General features: G+C 39.6%; 1 protein-coding gene and 1 non-coding gene across 4 annotated transcripts in view; one reads left to right on the top strand and one right to left on the bottom strand.

Annotated features, from left to right (window-relative positions):
• Positions 1-25,238, bottom strand: part of LOC134209089 (uncharacterized) — a 372,790-nt gene that overhangs the window by 157,450 nt on the left and 190,102 nt on the right. For all 3 annotated transcript variants that reach the window (XM_062685069.1, XM_062685079.1, XM_062685073.1), the window contains exon 3: positions 12,886-13,086. In XM_062685069.1, the coding sequence (XP_062541053.1) occupies positions 12,886-13,086 (201 nt within the window). The remainder of the gene's footprint in view (positions 1-12,885; positions 13,087-25,238) is intronic.
• On the top strand, positions 11,542-11,614 carry Trnav-cac (transfer RNA valine (anticodon CAC)). Its single transcript has one exon. It is a non-coding gene; the product is annotated as a tRNA-Val (tRNA).

Consider the following 25,238-nt stretch of genomic DNA (forward strand, 5'->3'; position numbering starts at 1 on the left):
TTGATCCAGTCTAGACTTCAGATCTCATTTATCAATTGCACCGTCCATAGTTCCAATTTATGTGAACAACTGGACGCTCAATTGTGATTATAGATCAAACCACATAAATAAAACATTTTATTATAAGGTTTATTATACACAAATGTTTATGCATTAATAAGTTTTGATACACCTATCTAAGTATATTAAACTTCAAGTTAAAAAATCTCTACTCTTGCTGTCAAAAATCTGTCTCTGAAATTGTTGTAATGATGTCAATGTTTTGTATTCAGCTATGATCTTCCTTAATGCTCCACTAACATTTGTTATTCTTCATACCTTTTGTACAGTTTGAAGAGTTTTATAAAATTCGACTAACGCTGAGTATTTTGTTAAAGGCTGCATGCAACTATTTTAAAAAAAAGTCTATTGTAAGTACTCGAGAGTCATTCAAATATAGCACGTTAATGCTTGTAGAAGCTCCAATCTGCTTTCGTAAAAGCAACGAGAACTTGCAAACATCCACTATTTACATTATATGACAACAAAAGCAAAGATTGACAAACTAAATACTCCCTACTTCTGGCAGAAATATGCTTTTATTCTGAATCTTTTCGTCTGACATACCGATATATCTTCGTTGAAACGGGAGTGTTGAATCTGTTCCGCCAGTTTCGTATTTAACCCTATCTTTATTTTGTATTTGCATGAAAATTAGTTTCACTCCACACAGGCACAGTTGCTCATCACAAGTTATGCGACCGAGAGAGGCAGGCGGTGCTGGCTGGTGTCGCTGCACCAGAGCTGGTGGAAAAATTTCATTTGCTTTTGATTCAATTTAAATTTAAATTCTCGCTTTCTTTGTCCTTTTGTATATCGGGTTGAGCATACAACGTCCTTGTGAAGTTCTAGCAGGGGACTACCATCTACAGCCTGAATCGTAATGGTGGTACGATAAAGGGAGAGAGCTTAGGGGAACAAGACAAAACCTTCATTCTACTAGTCGGGGAAGGACTCGAACTTTAAACATGGATCTCAAACGCTTTTTCAAGTACAGACAAAGGTTTGGTTCGTTAGGACGAAGACTTGAATTGTTTAATTTGAAACGAGTTTTTAAATGACATGTGTTTTCTTCCCTTTTCCAGACACGTTAGGGTGTGGGTTGTAACAAAGTTAATCATAGGAGTATGTAGAATTATGGAAATTTGGAAGGTCTGTTCTCATATGACAAGGACCATACACATTTTCTACACTATTTGAAGGGCTACCCTCCTAAGAAGTACTGATTACATAGGAGTTTATGGACAAAACTTACTATGCGGAAGGGGAAAGGGGGGTTCAAATACCCAGAAATTGCCTTACGATGTTAGTGTAACACCCTTTAATCAAATACTTTATCATTCAAAACACATGAGTTTAATTGATCTAGTCTTGGAAATGTTGATTATCCGTGTGGTTTTGAAACTAGAACCTCTTGAAGTCCAAGCATCCAGGCAACAATAAAAGTCAGTTTGTACTTGAAATAAGGGAGACTTCTTTCCAAGTAACAAATCGTCTGATTACAGAAGATAGATAAAAGTTTAATATTTTTCATAATTCGTGTGCGATTTGGCGTTATTTATGTTGTAAACAAACATCGTTTTATGGATTCCGTAGAATGCTAGTGTTTTCTCCAAAACTAATTCCCTCATCAGAAATTTGTTTGTTTACAACATGTTGAATGTTGAATGTTGTTGTTGAATGTTTTTCATTAAAAAAAAACTTTCCTAACTTGTCCACTATTTTTTTCTAAAAGGTTTTGTTCACTTTGAATTTAATAATAATAAATATGTAAGTACGAACATATATCACGTAACTAAACATATTTAAACAAATGCAACTGAAGCCGTCCACACCCTAATAATCAACGTTGAATATTGGCATCGCGAGTTGAACACGACTGCAAAAGTTAGAAAATTCCTCGTTGGCTAACACTCTCTCATTCATCCCGCGGAAATCCCAATCTCATTCACATCTTTACAAAGAAAACAAAATAAAGAACAAACTAATCCCAAACTCATTCATCCCCATTCTATGTTTCTGCTTCCCATCTTGAACCTAAAAGGAACTGGGATGAATCTCGCATGGATGCACTGATCCAGCTTGAAGCGAGATATGCTCCTGGCAGCAAGGTCCTGACTGGACCGGGCGCCAGACGCTCCTATTTGTTGAAGATATATCCTCCACCAGCTGCTTCTGTTATGACCTCGGTGCTTCCGTGGGTGGCTTTTACTTTTCAAGGCTGCTGGTACAGCCAGAGCTGTTGATGGCGTACAATCAAAGGGGACAGGTCACAGATAGCGGAACGTTGAACCACCCCACCAACACGAAGACGGCTCTGCAGAAACAGGTTGCGTGTCTCCATTTGGGGTACAGGAACGTGGCTTTGCTGGGCCGTCGATGTCGCAATAGTGCCAACCTAAATGAGTGCGGTAAATTAGGGACAACGGGAAACACAGTGCAGTGCTGTTTCTTTTTGGAAATGTTGGAGCTATATGAGTCAAGGAGTTTATTTTGCATCTAGTAGTTTCCATGTCGGCGAAGAAGTTTGGGTAGGGTTGTTCATCACAGTAGAAATTAAAATGTACGGTACGGCGGCCAGTAGATGGGATAGTCTCGGTTCCGGGGCGATCTGTGGTGATAAAATTTATCAAATGCAAAATCGTTATTTTATTCCAGATTTAAAACCAAGCAGGTGTTTAGTTCTTATTATTTTGGAATCGCGGATCTCTTCACTTCAAGAGAATTTTCAGCAGATTTCATCAAAAGTTTATTTTAATCTATTTTCAGTCTCATAAGATTTTTGTGCCTTTTTTTATCAAAACAGTTATAAGCAGAATTGATTACGAAAAAAATGGAAAATTGGAAATCATTGAAAGTAATATAAATTGGAATCTGGTGAATCAGGCGAGAAAGTTGATTATTGCCTTCAGGATTTTAGAACAACGAAATTTGTTTCGAGCATCTGAAAGGAATTATTTTGAACTTCCGAGCAGTATTCTTTTAAGCTTCAGAACAAAATAAGTTAGAGGTTTTAAAAAATCTGCTCACAAGGTCAAAAGCTCTGTTCGGAATCTCAAACGAAGCGAATGGAATCCTTTTGAACTTCCGAGCGAGCGGAATTCTTTTGTGCTTCCGAAAGGAATTCTTTATGGATTTCTAATCAGAGTTCCTTTGAGCTTCTGAACGGAATTCTTTTAGGTTTCTAAACGGAATGCGTCTGAATTTCAAAACTGAATCTTTTTGAGACTTTAAACGAAATTCTTTTGGCTTCTGAACGGAATAGTTTTGGACTTCCTAACGATTTGTTATGGGTTTGAACGGAATTTGATGCGGGCCGCAGAGCGAAATTCTGTTGAGATTCAAAACGGAATTCTTTTCGGTGTCTGAACGGAATCTTTCTTGGAATCTTTGCAGAGTCCTCCGAACGGGAATTCTGGGCTTAATGGCTTCTGCCGTGTGGGATAAATATCGATAGGGGACCAACTGCATTGTGTTGCGGAGTATAGATTCGGCTCAGTCGCAAAACTTTTCGTAATTATTTCGTTCAGAAGCCAAAAGAATTCCGTTCGAAGGATCAGAAGGATTCCGTTCATAAAACAAAAAGAATTCCGTTCAGAAGCTCAAGGAACTCCGTTCGTAAACCCAAAAGAATTTCATTTGGAAGCTCAAAGGGTCAAAGTCAGTTCGGGAACTTTAAAGGATTTCGTTCAGAAACCTAAAAGAATTCCGTTCTGAAGCCCAACAGATTTTCGTTTGGATGCTCAAAGGGAATCTTTTGTGCTTCCGAACGAATTTTATTCTAGGCTCCAGAACGGAATTGTTTTTGGGTTTCTGAACGGAATTCTTTTTTGAGCTTTTCAAAACGGAATTCTTTTGGGCTTATAAGGAACAAAAATTCTTTTGGAGTTCTGGAGCGAATTTTCCCTTTGGGCTCCCCTGAACGGAATTTCTTTGACTCTTCGAGCGAAATTCCTCTTGGGCTTCCTTGGAAAACTTAATCCTTTGAACTTCCGAACGGAATTCTTTATGGGCTCCTTGATCGGAGTAGTTTTGAACTTCCGAACAGAATTCTTTTCGGGCATCCGGAACGAAACTCTTTGGGCCTCCGGATAGAAATTCTTTTTGCCTTTCTGATAGGAATCCTTCTGGTTTTACGAACAGATTTCCGAATAGGTTTCTTTTCGGATTCTGAACTGAATTCTTCTGAGCTGCTGAGCTGAGAACCCAAAAAAAAAATTGTTTGGAATCTCAAAAGAATTTCGCTCTGAGGTCTAAAAGAATTCCGTTTAGAAGCCAAAAGAATTCAGTTCGAAGGCTCAAATAGGATTCAGTTCGGGAACTCAGAAGGATTTCGTTTAGAACCCCGAAGAAATCCTTCGAATTGGAAACTGCAAAAACGCAGTATGCGTTCGGGGCCAAAAAAGAAATCTTTGTGTTACCGAACGAAATTTCTAGGCTATTTTAAAACGGATTTTTTTCTTTGAGCTTTCCAAACGGAATTCTTTTGGACTTATGAACAACATTATTTTGGTGTTCCGAGCGGAATTCCTCTGGGCTCCCGAACGGAACTTTTCTGGTCTTCCGAAAACTGAATCCTTTCAGGCCTCCGAACGGAATTGTTTCTAGCTTCTGAATGGAATAGTTTTAGACTTCTGAACAGAATTCTTTTGGGTTTCTTTGTTTTACAAACAGACAAACAGGCAGATTCTGAACGTTCAGAAACCCAAAAGGATTCAGTTTTCGGATGCCCAGAAGAATTCCGTTCGGGATCCCAGAGGAAAATTCCGCTCGGAACTCCAAAAGAATTTTGTTCGGAATCCCAAAAGAATTTCGTTTGGAAGCTCAAAGAATCAAAGTCAGTTCGTCAAACTCCAGAAGGATTTCGTTCAGCGGAATTTTCCTCTGTTCTTGAACGGAATTATTCTGGGCATCCGAAAACATAATCCTTTAAGCCTTCGAACAGGAGATCTTTGGGTTTCCTGAAATAAATATTTTGAACAGCCGAACAGAATTTCTTTAGAGCACCTGAACGAAATTCTTTTGGGTTTCCTTCAGGTTTCACAACAGACTTCCGAATAGATTTTTTCTTCGGATTCTCAAACCTAAAAGAATTATGTTCGAAACCCCAGGATTCCGTCCAGAAGCGCAAAACAATCCCACGCGGAGGCTTAGAAATTTGGGTTCGGAAGCCAAAAAGAATGCTACCGAACGAAATTTCTTCTACGCTTTAGAACGGAATTCTTTTTGACGTAGGACTACGTCTGTGTTTTCTATATTGGGGTACACTTTACGATTGCGAAAATCGGAGACCGTCACGAAAATATGATAGACTTTAAACTTTAATATCTAAGCCGTTTCTCGATGGATTTTCATTTTTTTTGGACCATTCGATCAAGGATGAGTCAACGCTTCTTTGTATTTATTTGTAAATACTGATTTTCAACTATTTATTATCGATAATTGATGAAAAGTTTAGAAATAGGTAAACTAACCAATCACGTTCATGCATCACTAGCACAGACATCAAAAATCAATCACTTGCGGATTTGGATCTAATCCTCAGTTTGAACAAGGTTTCACGCAGAGCAGACGCATCAAAGCGATCGCAGCGGAGCGAACACAGCATCACGGAGGCGCTAATAACATTTTCAAAGGAAATCAATCGCATTGGTGGTGGTCCCTCGATGTGTTGCTGCAGATCATTCAACCCTCAACGAACCAGAATTTCATATGGAAAAAAGGTTGACCATAAAAAATAGCACTGTGGCGATCCTGCACCGCCAGTGCTGATGCTGAAAATTTATTACAAATTGTGGTGTCAAGTAGTTGGAAAGGAAACATTGGAAAAAAATTGATTCTTTCCTCAGGACCAACATTTTATGAAAAGAAAGAGTTAATTGCGAAAAGACTGTTTCTGGTGGCATCGGGTTTGGCGTAGTAGTTTGGTTGCTGTTAGTGATTCCATCCATTAAAATTCACTACATCATCTCCCTCCGACGCGCTATAAAATTCGCTAAGAAGTTACGATTGAGTTTACACTTTGAAGAAAGTTTATTTCGGATAGTCGGATCAACCTTCGTTTGTATAAAATCAATGAAGACGCCATCCTCAGTGGAAACTATCTACAGCAACCACCCATCGGTGAACGTCGCTCGGACAGACAGATGCCGAAAGAAAATGTTTTGTAATATATGAAGAAACTTCGTCTTGAGTCAAACTTCTGTTGTCATTCCTCGTAACAATCTTGTTGAAAAAAGTTTCATAGGATTCTTAGAATTTATTATTCTCGAACGGTCTGTTGTCTGGAAACTCGATCGAAATGGCTCGCGCGCAGCCGAAAAGCAGCTTTCTTATATCTAATGAAGTAATTTCATTAGTCCCGCCCCTTCATTAATCGTTATGAGTGCACATTATATTTACAACCATATCAGCTCTCACAAAGGCGGCGGGGCTAACGGGCTTAATTTATTGAATATAAGAAAGCTGCTGTTCGATGCGCGCGAGCCATTTTGATCGATTCCACAGAGAGCGGTTCGATATCTCGATGCAGCGGAGCGGACACACAGCAGCACGAAGTGGGTGGCAGTGTTGCAATGCTGCAAATTTATTTCTAAACCTTTGGAGGCTTGAAGCGAAAAAATCATCAAGTGGCTGTCGGACAGTTGCAGCGCAAGGTGTCGTCAAGCGATTGGATGCAGTTAGTTATTTGAATGGGAATTGGGAAAAAGAAAATTGGTTCTTCTCAGGACCAACATTTTACGAAAAGAAAGAGTTAATTGCAAAAAAGGACTGTTTCCTGTGGCATCGGGTTTGGCGTGGTAGCTTGGTTGCTGTTAAGGTGATTCCATCCATTAAAATTCACTACATCATCTCCCTCCGACGCGCCATCAAATTTGCTATTTACGATTGAGTTTTGCACTTTGAAGAAAGTTTATTTCGGATCAACCTTCTTTTGTATAAAATGGTGCCTTTTGTATAAAATCAATGAAGACGCCACCTTCAGTGGAAACTTTCTACAGCAACCACCATCGGTGAACGTCGCTCGGACAGACAGATGCCGAAAGATAAGGTTTTGTAGTATGGAGAAACCTGTTCTTGAGTCAAATTTCTGTTGTCATTCCTCGCAACAATACGCATCTTAGATAAATAACATCCTCATAACAAAATTCAGAATCTTGCGAGAAAAATTTCATAAGATTCTTAAATTTGTCATCCTCCGAACGGTCCGTTGTCTGCGGAGTCCCGATCAAAATGGCTCACGCGCGTCGATAACCAGCTTTCTTATATCTAATGAAGTAAATTCATCAATTCATTATAGGTGTAAATATAATGTGCACTCATAACGATTAATGAAGGGGCGCATTAATCGTTATGAGTGCACATTATATTTACACCTATACCAGACCACAAAGGGGCGGAACTAACGGGCTTAATTTATTGAATACAAGAAAGCTGCTTTCTAGCGCGCGAGCCATTTTGATAGGGATTTCGCAGAGAGCGGTTAAATAAGATTTTTCGCAGAGCCGACGCAGCGGAGCGAACACAGCAGCACGAAGGCGCTCTGGTAGCATTTTCAAAGGAAAATCATCGAATTGGTGGTGGAAGTCTGCGTTGGTGGTCGTGATTCTACCTCAACAAACCAGCATTTTATGTGAAGAAAGGGTTGATTACAAAAATGACGTCTGTTTCGATCCCGTGCGATGCAGTGGCGTCGCTGAAAATTTATTCCAAATGGTGGCGTCTTGGCGAAAACTCATCGAGTGGTCGTCGAACAATAACAACACGAAGTGGAATTCTAACCCTAACGTTTCGACAAGCATTGGGTTGCAGTTAGTTATTGGAAACGTGCATTGGGGACACAAAATTGGTCCTTCTCAGGACCAGCATCTTCTGAACAGAAAGGGTTGATTGCAAAATGGACTGTTTCGGTGGAATTGGCGTTTGGCGTGATAGTTCGGTTGCTGTGAGCGATTCCATCTCATTCGAACAAATTTGTTGCGTTGACACTCACCGACGCGCGCTTTTCATTCTGCTATCGAAGAAAAACCTTCTGTTAACGCCAAACTATTAATTTTGGACTTTGATGAACATTCTTGCATCCCAGATTAAACTACCCTTGTGTAAAATAATGGTACTGTAAAGAACCGATATTTTTCAAATAATGAAGCTTTTCAATCCTCAACTACAACAAAACATAATAAAAATCTTGTGAGGAAATTCCATTTGACTGCTACTGACGCCATCCATTTGAACAAACTCATTGCATCATCTCCCTCCGAAGTGCGCTTGTGGTTGTGCTACCAAAGGGCAACTTTCTGTCGTCGCCAAACGATGGTAACCCGAAAAAATCGATATCATTTCTAATGACTAACAAAACAAAACTAAAAGAATCTTGGCAGAAAATTTCACTTTCCGTCGACGACGTAAATCGATGAAGACGCCACCTTAGTGAAAAATGTCGTTTTAGCTGCTTTAGTTTTTCAAATGGCGCATTATTAAAAACAACAAATCTTTCCAAAATCGTCATTGTCGTTTAAACAGCCGAACAGTCTGTTTGTCTGGGTAAACAATTTTCCTAGCGGTCAAAACCTCTTCTTGGATAAATAGTTTAAGTCCTGAAAAGGACTGTTTGTAATTTATTCTTGAAGTCCTGCTCACGTTGCCACCAGCGCTATAGAAAACGATGCATGTACGCTTCCATCGCGGGCGGAAGTCGAACGTTGCAAATTAATATATTTGTGTTTTGTTTCGCGCCACCTCCGATTCTGCGTATTTCTCCTTTCGTCCGGACATTTGTGAGCATAATGTCTTCTAGGATTCTGATGATATCCACTGAAAGATAGACGAATGCCTTCAGTGGCGATGCGGCCGATGAGTCGTTCCTTTTCCACGGCTGGTTCATCCAACTGGGAGCTACCTTGAGTTTCTTGATTCGGTTGACCTCCGAGCAGTTTGCACAATGCTAATAAATTTACACAAATTATGATGAAAAAATACCCTCCATTTCGTATAGCTACGTAGTCATACGTCACCTTTGCGTACAACCCGATTGGGCTGCACCTTTGAGTTTTTGAGCTTCTGAGCGGAATTCTTTTGGGCTCATGAACAACATTCTTTTGTTGTTCCGAGCGAAATTCCTCTGGGCACCCGAACGGAACTCTTCTGGTCTTCCGAAAACTGAATCCTTTAAGCCTCCGAACGGAATTCTTTTCAGCCTCTGAATGGAATAGTTTTAGACTTCCGAACAGAATTCTTACGGGCATCCGAACAGAATTATTTTGGGCCTCCGATCGGAATTCGTTTGGGTTTCTGAAAGGAATCCTTCTGGTTTTACAAACAGACTCCCGAATAGATAAGCCTGATCTTTTATCTCTTATATCAATCATGTCCATATCTCATTTTGCTTTCTTATCAACATTTGATAGTATTGAGCTATTTTCGTCTACTCGGGTAGTTAAGGAGTATCCTATTCGACTACTAAAATGTAGAAAACGACCAACAGGTAATTTTTGAAGAATTTTTTAAATCATTTTTGTATTGACACGGTGTTTAACCCCTCCATATGGGTCGTTCTACCCTATTTCAATAGTTTTTATTGAGAATTCTGAATTTTCTTTGAAAATTAAATTTAAACTTTAAAAAAATCCGTGGAAATTCGGAGGAAAGAATTTTTTGTTGTAAAGAATCAGAATAAGCCGAGTAGAAATACAGAAAAATTGTCAGTGGAGTTTCAGCAAATTTCTTGAATCTTCAGTTGATTTTTTCGAACGAACGGAAAATAGTGAGGTCAGCAGCAGATTGGATTAAGTAATAGAAAAAAAATCTATTCTGATCATTATTGTAAAGAGGTAATACAGTAATACGATAGTAATTGAATAATTATACAACAAAAAATATACTAAACATTTTAATTTTTCAAATATCATATGATTATCCGATATATCGATATTTTCATTCCAATATATCGGTGATATCGATACTTTGATTCGATTATCGTATCGAATCAAATATCGATATTTTGAAGTCTCGGAACGTCCCTAGGTCCAATGACATTAGAACACTGCACGGACGAGCTTTATCATTTTCTCACTACAAAGAAATTAGGAAACAACGAGGCCACTAAATGTTAAAACTGACATCTACTGGTCTTGTTGTTTTCTAACTTTCATGAACAACGAAAAAGAAAGAGATTCGTTCGTACAGTTCCTCATATCCCGTAGGGAATATTTACAGTTTTCCTATTATATATTCTTTTTATCAGTCCATCGTTCATTGGTCAATATTGGAGCATTAAAATTATGTGACATTTGGAACTTTGTTATACATCATTCAGTTTTTAATTATTATTGACTAAAGTTTCTTTCTTTCAAATATCCATTCGACGAAATGTACCAAGATTATTCATTTGAAAATCTGCTTTCGACTAAATGTCCATTCGACCAAAAGTCATACAACCAAATGTCACACGTCTTTAGTGGACTAAAAATTCATTTTCGACTAAATGTCCATTCGACCAAATGAAATGTCTTTCGACGAAATGGTATAGATTTCTAATGAAAAAGTAATGCATTGCTGGCAGTTGGAAAAAAATCTCAAAGCGGAAGGTTACTCTTTTGTCTTTAAACTTTATTGTCTTCGATCTTGAATAGAATTTCCTGTATGTTCAATACTGATGTCATCATCAATTAACTTTTAAAATCCTCAAAATCATCAACCGATTCATCAACGATGAGTACAATCACCTATGCTATGCTAAATTTTACTAGGTATTTAAAATATAGTATTTTTTTCGAAAAAAATAATAATTAATTTAGTTTAACATAATAAATAATATGTTCCGTATAAATGATAAGTTAAATTAATGGTAAACATATTGAGAGTATTACATACTTTCGATTGTTATCATCGTTAAATTTGAATTTTGAAGGTTTGCTTGGGGGCGCATATTTTCCGTCGTTCCACTCTAACCAACCATGCATCCTTTTGATTTCCTCAGCACTAGCAAAGTCCTAAACAAAGATCTGGACTGTTTAGGAATGTGTTTATTTTGTTCATGAGACAAAGATAACCCTGCCGACCTAGTAATAATGCGGGACATCTGATCATTTTATTCAATGACTTTTTTTATAAGGGTGTTTTTGTTATTCATCTCTTCATCTATTACAATATTCTTTATTATAACACTTTCAACGTTAATGAGTTGCTGCTCTTTAGGGTGTATACCAGTCGTTTAAAACTGCTCGAAAAACATCATTCATCTGCTTTAGCAGCACCAACATTATCATTCTTTGGTATACAATATTCACCACTGTTGTGTACACATCAACATCGGCATCACACAGAACGGACAGATTTATATTCACCACTTCGACACGACTGTGTGTATGTTCCGCTGTCTTTTACTGCGCATGTATAGTTCATTTTCGAGTGCTATTTTTAGATTCGTAGTAAAGACCGCACTCACACAAAGGCGTCCGTGCTACCGAATTCAATGCAAAGAAATCTAATTTAATCGTATGGGTTTTCGTAGTGTAGTGGTTATCACGTCTGCTTCACACGCAGAAGGTCCCCGGTTCGAACCCGGGCGGAAACAGTATCTAGTTTTTTATTTATTATGCTATTACGAATGTACTTTCATGCTTAAATTGATTGGCTCCTGCTGACCACCGACCGACGATCTGACTGACCGTGTGTGAAATGATGGTGAAATAAATGCAATGCAAATGCTCCACAAAACAAGCGATGAACGGTTGTGTGCAGTAAAAGAACGACGAAGGTGTGTGGCGCAATTTTATGCACTTCTCTAATTGTGCAGTGTGAAACCGCTGGCCATGGCGGCGGTGACCTTTTTATTAACATGTTTGATGACCCACCAAACATATGTGAGGGGCGAAATACATTTTATTTGCCTGCTTGGAAAGATGAAACACCAACCGAGCAAGCATACGGTACTTCGGAATTGGTTATTAGAATTTATTTTCATTCAATGTCGGCGCGAATTGCCATTTGTCCCCGGCAACAACACTGCCGTGCGCTCTGGATGGATTTTGGCACACCTCTGCACAAAAAGAAAGCAAATTGCAGCAGCAAGAGATTTTTTTTGTTCAATTTTGTCCAATGCGTATTTTGTGTTTTCTATTTGACCGATGCGTGTGGGTTGGAGCAAGCAAATGGAAGTGCAATTTTGTTTCGGATACATTCCTTTGAGATAAATAAATAATGGTAGGTACTTGCCCAGTGCGCGCAAATATCATAGCACTATGGCGTGTCAACTTGGTCAAAAATTGAAGGGGTTGACAAAAAAAAACGATCCGATCGGTGATGTCGAAGGCAAACTGAGGTTCTGAAATTCTGATGTTCCAATTCTTAGTAAATGGCGCAAAGTGCATATTCTGCGCAACCCAAGGGTAGGCAGTGATTGGCGGTGGACTGGGTAAGATTGTTGCTAATGGGTGCAAATCTGCTGTCGTGAGCGCTGCTTGTATACTGTATACGTTGGTGCGCTTTGCTTTGTTGTGAGATGAGTTTATTTTTATGTTGCCGTTATGCGGGTGAATGAAATCCTTTTTTTGGAACTTCATTGGAAAAGATATTCTTTTTAGTTTTTATTTTAAGGCGTATGGTTGCGTAAAACTTTTTTGACTATGGGATAAAAGGGTAAAATAGGATAAAATAATCAGTTGAGCAACCTCCATTAAAATTGCTGCTTTTCGGCCAAGACGTTTGTAATTAATTATTTTCGATGTTTTGCATTGAAATTTACATTTAGTTAAATTCACATTAGATCCATTATTTTTCTTGACACGGATAATATTTCCAAAGTGTTCCGATTCGGTAATGTTTCATCCAAAACCAATAATTCACCTGGAATAGATTTTCCCAGCTCCAGGTACTCCTGCACCGAGGGGCTCAAGAATCCCGGCGGCACCACCGGCGAGACGTCCCCAGAGGTGTCCCCGCTGTCCAAACTTTGGCTCGGCTCCTCGTCCACTCGCTGCGATACGACCGAAACGCGTGGTTTCCGTCCGCGCCGTTTTGTTCGCACGACACTCTCTTCGTGACCATCTGCAACAACAAAAAAAAGCATCATGAAGACGCGAATTAGATAAGCTATAATAGGCGGATGACATCTGTTTAGGAGTTGTTTGCAAAGCGGCGTGGTTCGCCAATTCCCATAGCCCCTTTTGCGCAATAGCTACAGGATGATGATGGTACGTCTCGTGTTTTATTACCGTTGCTAACATCAATCGTTATGGAAGATTTTGTCTACTATCAAAACACTCGTTTGTAGTTAAATTACAGACGCAAAAAACTGGTCATGGATTGGGTCGTCACGCTTGTTATTGCAAGGCAAGGCGAGAGGCTTTGGAAATAGCGTCCGCTCATCTTTGGCACTTAAGGTATTGATAGCTTTTTAGGCTGGTTAATGTGATCAACACTTTGTATTTGGTAGAAGGAGGAGCTGATAAGTTTGAAACAAATCCAAACGTTTTGCAAAGCCAATCAAGTTTGCTGAAAAAATAATCTAAAACGTTTTTCTACTGCACGTTAGGAAATGTAAATAAATTGCGTAAAAAATGGGTAATCAGATGCTTAATGCTTAATTTATTCCGACCAGAGAGGAGATTTTGTAGACTAATTAATTAGAATATTAAATTAATGATTTCGTGTGTGTTACTTCTACGTGAAGTTAAACGATTTACAATGATATGGAAATGCTAATATCATCTTCCAAACTTGGACGTACATGTTCACGATAGAATTAGAGGCGAAAGTATAGAATTGATAGTTCCGTTAGGGATACGGCAGGCATGAAGAATGTTTTTATAGAAGTCGATTTGAAAGCGAGCGGAGGGCAATATTTGTAATGGCACATATCACACTTCTGCCAAGCTCCCGTATGAAGGGGGAGGAAGAATATCAGTGTGGAGATATATCAGCTTGGAAGATGATATTAGCATTTCCATATCATTTTAATTAGAATATGTTCCGAGGGTAGTTGATCCATCTCGCCACATTTCGAAATATACTCACCCTGGAATGTTACAACCCTGAATAGATGAAGTGGTTTTGATCAGTTTTAATTTGGCTAAACGTGTTCCTAGGTTAGTTGTTTTGAGAGCATTTGGTTCATCTGATCGAATTTCGTAGCACCCCGAAATCCAGAGGGTATTTCGTCGTTTTTCAAATGTCTTCTGAGGGTATTTCGTCCTCCCATCAATGTCTCTGCAACTATGGCCATTTTCGAAACGATTACCAATGCTCTAACACTGATCGGTTTCAGAAAACAGCCAACTACACTCCTCAGTTCGAGCAAGATTTCGATGGAAAGGCGCCGGCAGCGGTTGCAATATTAGGTCCCTACGAGTCGTAGTCATTGAGATATTGGTCATCAAAGTTGAGAAAAGGTATTCTTTTTTGCTCAAAAACTTGCTTCACTTTAAGTCAGTTCTGGAAAAGCTTTTTCTGAGACAACACCAAAGTTTTTTTTTTGTCTTTATTAAGGAGACTTTCAGCCCGAGGCTGGCTCGTCTCCGAACACCAAGGTTTATATACAGCTTTGTAAGATTATTAAGTGATCTTCCAGATCGTACTAACAACAATCGTAATAATATCAAGAAAAAGAAGTATGAAACAAAATAAGAAAAAACGCTGGGAAAAAGTGATAGGTGGTGATAATTTTGTTTTTGAAAGTCAGTCACTTTTTTCCCGGATATTCCCGCAGAGATATTTAGTTGGGCATCACATTTGGGCTGTTTACTTTCAGGTTCCGAAAAAAAAAATTGACCGGACAAATAGGTCAACTATTTTGTAAAAACGCGATTTAAAAAAAACTTTTTGGTAGCCGATTTTCCATAATAAACGTTTGCTGAAATCGCTCTCAATAGATAACGAACAACGATAAAATAGAGGCAAAATTTGTTTGGAATCATTACAAGCTATGAAAACAATTTGATCGAACCTGTATACAAGTACAAAAATACAAAACAGGATAGGCATTCCCCACCGAGAAGTGATGATAAAACGCATTTTGTGTTGGGACCATTTTTTATTTTTATGGCACAGCAGTGCAAAACAGGTTGTATACTTTTTGCCGAAAAACATTCCGCGGAATATCAACTCTCCGAAACACATTTCGCGGAATGCACCTTTTTTCCGAAAGACATTTCGCGGAATTTTACCTTTTCACCGAAAATCAAAACCTGAAACCCCACCATATGTTCGGCCCAGTATAATGCGAAGGGAGTTGCTAATGTCTTCTTTCAAAGAACGCGTCTTCCCGGTATAAGGCGAAGGGAGGGGTAACGCCTTCTTTAAATGGATGCATCTGCCTGATTTAAGGCGAAAGGAGTTGATAATGGCTTCTTTAAAAGAACGCGTCTGCCCGGTATAAGGCGAAGGGAGAGGTAACGCATTCTTTAAATGGATGCATCTGCCCGGTATAAGGCGAAAGGAGTTGATAATGCCTTCTTTGAAGGAACGCGTCTACCCGGTATAAGGCGAAGGGAGGGGTAACGCCTTCTTTAAATGGATGCATTTGCCCGGTATCAGGCGAAAGGTGTTGCTAATGTCTTCTTTAAAAGAACGCGTCTGTCCGGTATACGGCGAGGGGAGGGGTAACGCCTTCTTTATATGGATGTATCTGCCCGGTATAAGGTGAAGGGAGGGGTAACGCCTTCTGGATGCATCTGTCTGATATAAGGCGAAAGGAGTTGATAATGCCTTCTTTAAAAGAACGCGTCTGCCTGGTATAAGGCGAAGGGAGAGGTAACGCATTATTTAAATGAATGCATCTGCCCGGTATAAGGCGAAAGGAGTTGATAATGTCCTCTTTAAAAGAATGCGTCTGCCCGGTATAAGGCGAAGGGTGGGGTAACGCCTTTTTTAAATGGATGCATCTGCCTGGTGTAAGGCGAAAGGAGTTGATAATGCCTTCTTTAAATGAATGCGTCTGCCCGGTATAAGGCGAAGGCAGGAGTAACGTCTTCTTTAAATGGACGCATCTGCCCGATATAAGTCGAATAGACTTGATAATGCCTTCTTTAAATGGATGTATCTGCCCGGTATAAGGGGCAATTGAAATTTTGAAAACTACTTCTACATATTCTGGGAGGCCTTCCTTAGCGGGAAGATGCAAGGCTGCCAAGCAAGACTATGCTGAAGAAGGCTGGGTTCAACTTCTGAGCCGGTCTAGGAAACTCATCAAAATAAAAAATTTCGACTTTTTAGGTACAAAAGTTTCAACGTGTTAATCTCGTGTTAAACGAATGTAAACAAAATGGTAACATGGCTTAGAAACCTCGCAGATAATAATTCTGGAAATGCTGAATGGACAAAGGCTATTATTATTAATATTCCGCGAAATGGTGCATTCCGCGAAATGGTACATTCCGCCAAAAGTCATTCGGCGAAAAGGTACAAACCGCCAAATGTTATTCCGCGAAATGTTCAACCGCGAAAAGGAATTCCGCGAAATAGTTTTCGGTGAAATGTTATACAATCTGCAAAACATGTTGAAATGCATCATCACAACCATTGCCCCTGCGTTTGGAGCTTTTTAAAACGAATTTAACGATTCAAATCCTGTCCATGATATTTTTGCGCGATGATAATATTCGACAAAACTCTCCTGATTAACATTACAAAATCATTTCAAAACAAAACAATGTTTCATGATGTTTTTTGTAAGGTACATACTATTTCATTTTTTTGGGTACTAACTGCATGTGCTCGTCTTTGATTTACTTTAAATTATATTAAATCGTATATAACTATTGACGGATTCCGCGCCAAATGACCGATCCACCAAACTTGATGGTCGTTGACTGTTATAAAATTCTACACATGCTTTCGATTCAGTGTACTGACCGAATAGATTTTGAAGTGGGGTCATACACTAATTACGAAAGCACTTATGGGAGGAGGGGTCTATCATTTCCTTACGCTCTATAAAAAAGTTTGTACGGAGGGTTTGAAAAACCCGCAAAACATGCTTACGTAATTAGTGTACGACCAAGTTGTGAAAATGTCGTAATTGTTTGCACAAAATAATTTAAAAAAAAATCGTATCTCGGAAACTCTTGAATATATGAAAACGAATTTCAGGGAACCAATAGGGCTTTATGCAGAAAATATTATAGCCAAAACAATGTTGTTTTACTGCAAAAACCCATTATAACTTCAAAATTAAAAAAAAACTCTAAATTCATATAGCTATTTATTCAAACACTATAGACATTCAGAGGTCCGAACATTGACTCTGATCACTACCTCGTTGTCAGTAAAATTCGATCACGGTTGTCAACTGTATCGAACGAAAGATCACAGCGAACGATGCGTTACAATATCCAGCGATTGTCGGCGGAAGGAGTATCGGCTGAGTACCGCCAGAAGCTCGACGAACGGATAAGTGCAATCAACGTTAGCGACAACATCAACGATCTATGGGAGTCGATCCATGGAGCGGTGAGCACAACAGCACGAGAAGTGGTAGGCACTGCACAGAGGCGACCCAGGATGGGTTGGTTCGATGTGGAGTGTCAGAGAGTGACAGACGAGAAGAACGTTGCCAGAAGCCGGATGTTGGTGTCGGGTACCCGATCGAATAGAGATCGGTACAAGGAAGCAAGAGCAGCCGAAAAATGAACCCACGTCATGTGCAACGATCAACAAGGGAATTTGCTGACAGATAAAACTGAAGTGGCTGCCAGGTGGAAGCAACACTTCGAGACTTTGTTGAATGGAGGAAGTGACGGTGCATCGGTGAACAGAATAAATATTAGCGACGATGGACAAGCTGTGGAGTCACCTACACTAGATGAGGTTAAAAAAGCTGTAAAAGAGCTGAAAAACAATAAGGCTGCGGGGAAGGACCAGCTCCCGGCTGAACTTCTCAAACAAAGCTGTGAGCAGCTTTATGAAGTTCTGCACCATATTATGTTGAAAATATGGGAAGGCGAGGAAAAGCTTGCTAGCTGGTTGGACGGCTTCATTTGCCTTCTCTTTAAGAAAGGGGACATACTGGAGTGCGCCAATTATCGAGGAATAACCCTCTATAGTTCGGCGTACAAAATTATTTCGCGTATTCTGTTCAACGTATTGAGACCCTTTGGAGAGTCTTTCGTCGGCGAATACCAAGCAGGTTTTCATGAGGGCCGATCAACGGCGGATCAAATGTTTACCCTGAGACAAATCCTTGATAAATTCCGGTAGTACAACTTGCAGACACATCATCTGTTTATTGATTTCAAGGCGGCGTACGATTCAGTGAAACGGAATGAATTATGGCAAATTATGCTTGAACATGGTTTTCCGGCGAAACTGATACGGCTGATTCGTATAACTTTGGACGAATCAAAATCAAGTGTAAGGGTTGCGGATGAAATATCGACGTCATTTGTTACCTTAGATGGATTGAATCAGGGTGATGCACTCTCGAACTGGTGTGCAAAGAAGCGGTACCATTATCACAAAATCGCATATGCTCCTGGGATTTGCGGACCATATCGATATTATCGAAATTGATCGCCGTGCCGTGGAAGAGGCTTTTGTGCGAGGGAGACAGCGAGGATTGGACTCACGATCAATACCAGCAAAACGAAGTACATGGTCGCTGGCAATCAACGTGGGTTCATTAGTGGTGGTGGTAGCGAAATAGTGCTGGATGGTGAAAAATTTGAAGTGGTAGAAGAATTTGTGTATCTTGGAACATTAGTGACGTGCGATAATGATGTTACCCGCGAGGTGAAAAGGCGTATTGCAGCTGCAAATAGGGCTTATTACGGACTTCGTAACTCCGTCCGTAGTCTGCAAACGAAGACAAAATTAGCGCTGTATACTATTCTGATTCTTCCGGTGGCTTTATACGGCCATGAAACATGGACGTTAAAGGAGGCTGATCGGAGAGCTTTCGGAGTGTTTGAGCGTAAGGTGCTGCGGACAATACTCGGCGGTAAACAGGAGAACGGTATCTGGCGGCGTCGCATGAATCACGAGTTGTACCAGGTGTATGAAGGGCTAGATATTGTTCAGCGTATACAACACGGCAGACTACGTTGGGCTGGACACGTTGTCCGTATGCCGGAAGAACGTCAAGCGAAGATAATATTTAGTAGAGAACCTGTAAGAGGCCGCAGGCTTCGTGGAAGACCGCGTACATGATGGCTTTTTGCAGTTGAAGAGGACCTGAGGGCGCTCAATGTGCAGGGCGACTGGAAGCGATTGGCTCAGAATCGAGACCAGTGGAGATGGATACTCCATTCGACCTAGATTCATTGAAGAGCTGTAGCCCATCAAGTATCAAGTAAGTAAGGTGTGTCGAAGCTGTAGCCAACCAGGTATACAGGTAGGTAACGCTTCACAGCCTTCCGAATAACCGAAAGTAAAAAAATCATTTATTTCTTCACCAATTGTTTACCACAAAAATCAGACATTCAAACGCGTATTTTTATGACATTAATTCGACGGAAAAGTTTCAAATGAAATAGTTTCCAAAGAAGCCATTTTGGGTATCTGTATTCCACCCTATTCAAAGCTTGTAAATGCAGTTGCCAACAATTGACTCTTCAAAATCAAGACAATTGGAACGAGAAAATGACAATTGCGTTCCCGAGTTATTTACAAAACTTTGCTTTTTCCCTTTGAGTTTTTTTTCTCAAATTTGAAAAACAATGTTTTTTTCGACAATCGCCGAAATAAAATTGAACTGATAGAAATAATCCCTAAAGGGCTGTTCAATTCTTTCACATGGATTTTTTCATTACATCATCGTAAAATGGATAATTCTGACTTTTATAATACGCTCTTCTCCAATTGTTTTTTTTTTCAACAAGATTCAGTGACGGTCGGATATTAATATATTTTTTTTAAATTAATACATTAAGCCTTTTCAAAAGTAATTCGCGAGATGACTGAAAATGTTTCTTAACAGCAAAAATATCCTAGGCTCATAAAAATGGCAGAAAATATTTTTGTCCGCCTACTTGTATGGAGATGCGCTAGTGTATCGATAGCGGCCGTCGGTGGGTGTTTGCTGCAGAAAAATTATTCGCAAGGATGGCGTCTGTAGCAATTAGCAAGATTACAACTTTGGTTTTGTTGTCATTAGTGATTGAGAATAATTGATTTTAACTAACAGCTTGAAAATGTTTTCATTTTGAAAGAATTTACTGTGTCAAAAATAAATTCGGAATATCCAAAGTGTAAAAACTAGTGAACATTGCTATTAAATTTTGTGAATAATGCTTCTCTCCAGTCACTAATAGTGGTGAAAGGAGTCAGGACCTCGCGAGAAAAATTTACTTGGACATCACTCCGCTTGTAATTCTTCAACGATTTTTCATCTCCATTTTATTCCCATTATCTCCTTTCATCCTGTATTTTTTCCCCTGATTAGAATCGATTTAGTTCTAATTATTCATTATACAAATTTCACTTGCGTGTTGCGATGATTTACCGCTAGACTCCATCGTTGAAGTGAAGTTTAGCACGCGCTACCTACGCCAACGGCAGACATAAATTTTGTGCAACAATCACGCCGACACGACCACCACCGATGCCGATGCTCAGACTGGGACAGCTATCTGATGCGCTGGAATGCGCTCTCTGCGGAGTATCGATCAAAATGGCTAGCGCGCGCGGGAAAGCAGATTTCTTCTATCCAATCAAGCAAACCCATTAGCCCCGCCCCTTTGTTAATCATCGTTATAGGTGCAAATATTATGTGCACTCTTAACTGTTAACGAATGTTTTACCTACCAAATAAATATATGAAATTCTTTGGAAAATTCTTCTGGATTTCATTGACAAATTATTTTGTCAAAATTTGCTAAGTAATTTCATTGGAATTCCCTCGGCAAATTTGTCGGATTTTACATGGATCCCCTCTGCAAATTCTTCGAAATTTCCTCGTATTCTTTTGAAATTATCTACGGGAAATTTTTAGGCATTTCATAGCCAAATTTCCTTCGTAATGGCCTCGGCGAATCCTTCAAAGTTTCCTCCAGCAATTCTTTGAAAATTTCCCAAGAAATTGTTTGGAATTTCCTCGGGAAATTCTAAGAAACTTCATCGGGAAATTTTTTGGAATTACTTCGACAAATTCATCGAAAAAAAAATTCGGATTAACCTTCATAAGTTCTTCGAAGCTTAATCAATAAATTCTTCATATTTTTGGGATTTTTTTAAATTTCTTTGGATAATTCTTTAGAATTTCTGAGTTCTTTAAAAATTCTCTACAATTTATTCGGGAAAATATTCAAAATGGCGTCAGGGAATTCTTAGAAATTTCTCCGGAATAGAATTCGGAACTTCATAGGGATTTCATTGGGATTTTTTTTAAATACACTTTCCCCGGGAAATTTTTTGAGAGTTTTTCGGTGGAATATTTTTCAGATTTTTATCCGGGGAATAATCACGCGAGATTCTTTGAAACTCCCATAGAAAGTTTTGTGGAATTCTTCTTATTTTTAACGGAATCTACTACTCAACGGAATGTGGGCTTTATGAATTTTCAATCAACAACGTGATAAGCTTTGGATCAGTGACTCTATAAATTTTGACCAATGGCGCACTGACATGAAAATGTCGACGGCGGCGCGCCGCGGCGTAACGTCAAAAACTGTTGTTGTTTGATGGCAGCACGTGAAATATTCTGGTTTGGTTACTGTTAGTGATCATAAGAGTGGAAGAGACTTGAGTTGAGACTGAGAGTTTTCTCCAAAGTGGGTAATGGTGACGGCCGTCTGCGACAGAAAATGTATTCACCACCGTAGCGTCTTTAGCCATTCAGCGAAAGAAAGTGAAATTTTCTTACAAAGTTTTGTCTTTATAATAAGGCCAGTTACTGTCAATTTAGACAGTTAGTGGTCTTATTGTTTTATAATTCATATGCAGTATGAAAAAGTTAAAGCTCGCCCATGCAGTATCCTATAGAAATCAATCTAGAGTATTGCAATGCAAACAATTGACATACGGTAACAACACTGCCAACCTCTATGCAACACAGGGTCTGTTCTGTTCTGCTACTACTAATAAAACACAATACATACAGCTAAGTAGTCCTACGTCACTTTTGCGTAACCCGATTGAGCTCCATTTTTGAGATTTTCCTTTAAATTGCTTTTCACACAATAAAATAAGCCTTTTGTACAAGTTAGTAGTTAGTACTTGTTAGAAAAAGGCTTATTTAGAGAAAAAAACACTAAGAATACTGGGGACTTACTTTAGAAAAAATATTCACACTTATTATAATGATTAGGAATAATACTGTAATAAGATTTTTTATTCCATTTAGTCCACCCAGTCCATTATACAATTACGTATATTCATATCTCCACTTTTGCACATTATTTAAAAAAATATATAAGTATACCACAATTGTTCAATATTTGAACCAGCCTCATGCTCGTAAAGCTATTATGAAGGTATCAATATGGTGGTCACGGTGGACAGCATTCCTCCTTGTTGCTGCTTCCCCAATGTGCAAACCCTACAGCAGTGATGTTACGAAGATGCTCCTTCAGCGGAATCTTTCATGGGAAAGGAGATGGTTCATTGTCTTGTGTAGGTAGAAGTTAACCAATCGCGCAACCAAATTGCCCATCATCGCATTGCATCGCCGCCGAGGACACAATTCGCAGCGGAGACGACACTTCATTGGGGAGTGGTCATAATATGCCGCGTAATGTGACAGCTGTCCAAACAGCTGAAGGAAATTGATGAAACCTTTAGAGTTTGATGGCCCCGGCTCGTTCTTTTGAAAAGTTATCGCCATTCGTCGCACCAGCGGACTTAGATAACTGGAATTTTCACGTTGATTGATGCGGCGATTGTTGCCGCTGATGGCCAGAACTAATCGCGCGCGCAATGTTCGCCAGTCGTCACGCTACTTATAAATGGGGATGTCGTCTCAAACTCTGCTGGTGGTTTCGATGATCATCATTCAACAGCTGCAGCAGGCAGACGAAAACAGGAATCTATCCACCTATAGTGGATGTTGTGCTGTTCATTTTTTTAGACTATTTACATTTTCCGTATCTCTCGCTGGATGAATTAATTAGGTTTTTATGGCAGACAACTTTTTTTTCCCAATTTAATTTGAATTTTATTCTGAACATCTGGAAACGTAAACACGTACGATGTTCTTCAGGTGTGACGACTCTTTAGTAAGCAATTAATCATTTTTATCTTTTTTGGCGATGAAGCCGACTTCCACTGGTGACAGCAGCGATGTAGCGCGGTTCTTTATCTTCGCGTTTATCTGCAAGAAATTTAGGCCTGAAGGCTACTTCGCTGACGGGGACGTATCTTTCATGGATGATCATAGTCAATCAGAGCTTCTGGCGATTGTCATCCGAAAATTAGCTTAATGATGACCTGCCGCAAAAGGGTTTAATAACGGATATTCTAAAAACTGGATTTTTGTTGACGGTCAAATGTAAACTCGAGGACAGTTCAAACAAATTATTTTGTTTCAAATGTCAATGCCAAATGCCTTGTACTATGTCGTGGTCGACGGTTTGATTTTCCAAACTGATTATGGGCTGAATGTTCCGAAGGATGTTTGTCATAGTTCAACACTGCTACAATATCAGATAACAACATTTTTCACTGTTTTATAGTTTTTGGAGGAAAAGCTCATCGCGAAGATAATTACAGAAGTTAGTACAGTTTCATCTGGAAATAAAAACTTAATTCACACTTGAAATGAAGCCTAGAAAGCCTTTATTTTCGAGTTGCAGGATCCGCTCTTAATTGATTACAAGAGATGACAGAAACATTGGATGAAATCTTGAAAATCCAAAGGATGTTCCTTCAGGATAATTTGCGTAGTGCATAGTTCTCCCGAGATTGTAGTCAAACTGCCTTGGGCGAAGATTGAACCCTCAACAATCCTCCTGCTAGCTACCCTACTTTCTATGGCCGATCTCCTAGATTCAGGACGGATAGATTTCCGAACAGCGAGAAGGAGTAAAAACTTCCATTAACATTTGAAAGGGGTTTTTTGGAGAGGTGCAGTTTGGGAAGGTGAAGACGCCTCTGCTGACCTTGTCGTACAAAAGCATTCTCGAAAATTCACGGGACCGACACCCAATTTTTACTATGGATTTGGCAGGTTTGGCAATATGCTATTACGTCTGTACACTATTATTTGGAGGATCTGTCAACTTACCCCAACACTGATTTATTTTGCAATAGTATGAGCGCAAATTTAAAATGTTAACGTTTTTACAGGAGAATATAAATGATACAATCATGAAAAAATAAACCAACTACAAATTAAAACTATTTTGCACTCGATTCCACGCTTTAATTTTTTTTAAACTCACTTGCTTGAATCTTGCAAATGCTTCTTGCACAAGACACTGTCTATGCCTTTGTTCGTTTTACATCACGTCACGCGAAAATTGGCAATTTTCAACCACCCCTCCCCCCTTCGTCACACTTTTTGTTATACCTCTAAAATTTTTGTATGAGTCGTCACGCTGCTCGAAAGCCAGCCACCCTCCCCCCCTAGGAACGTGACGTACTTTGAGGATGGTCCCTTTGCAATGCATTCGTATTGGTGACTCAGATAGGATGTGACAAAGATGGCGTACCTTGTCGACCCCTTGAAAAATCGAAAGTTGGGACCTTATAACCCGGGTTTTGGTGCTCAGGATTCTCAGTCACCGGAGGGGGGGCACGGTCCATGTTGCAACAACCCTGGTGAAACCAGGGGAAGCCATTCGCCTCCTAGTATACAAACTTTTTGCCCGAGTTGAAGAGCTGGGGAAGCTTCTGATGGTAGCAGAACTTTCATATGAGGTGATAAGTCCCAATCTATAACGAAAAAGATGAAAGCTGTAAGACTGGCGACATCGTTTGCGCGAGCATCCCTGATGCTGGTAGAAATCCCGTGGTCTTCCCTTGGGATCAGGAACTTCGGGTATTGGCACAGACAGTGTTCTATCATATTAGTACCTTGCAGGCTTCACAAGAATCCCGGGAAGGACCATCACCATAGTTATGTGAGAGCCGATTATATCCGGTTCGTAGTCGGGATACAATTTGCTGGTGCTTGAATTAGGGTTGATCCACGTAGCGGCAGTTTCCTTAATCTTTCGCAACTGGATAGAGTTGGCTGTCCTCCACTTGCTGTTCTGGTTATTCATAGTTTCTTTCCTAATCCAGATTTATACTAAGGCTTGGGGACGGATGTTGTAAAATTACGGCCA

This window comes from Armigeres subalbatus, chromosome 1, assembly GCF_024139115.2.
Source record: "Armigeres subalbatus isolate Guangzhou_Male chromosome 1, GZ_Asu_2, whole genome shotgun sequence".
Classification (NCBI taxonomy): Eukaryota; Metazoa; Arthropoda; class Insecta; order Diptera; family Culicidae; genus Armigeres; species Armigeres subalbatus.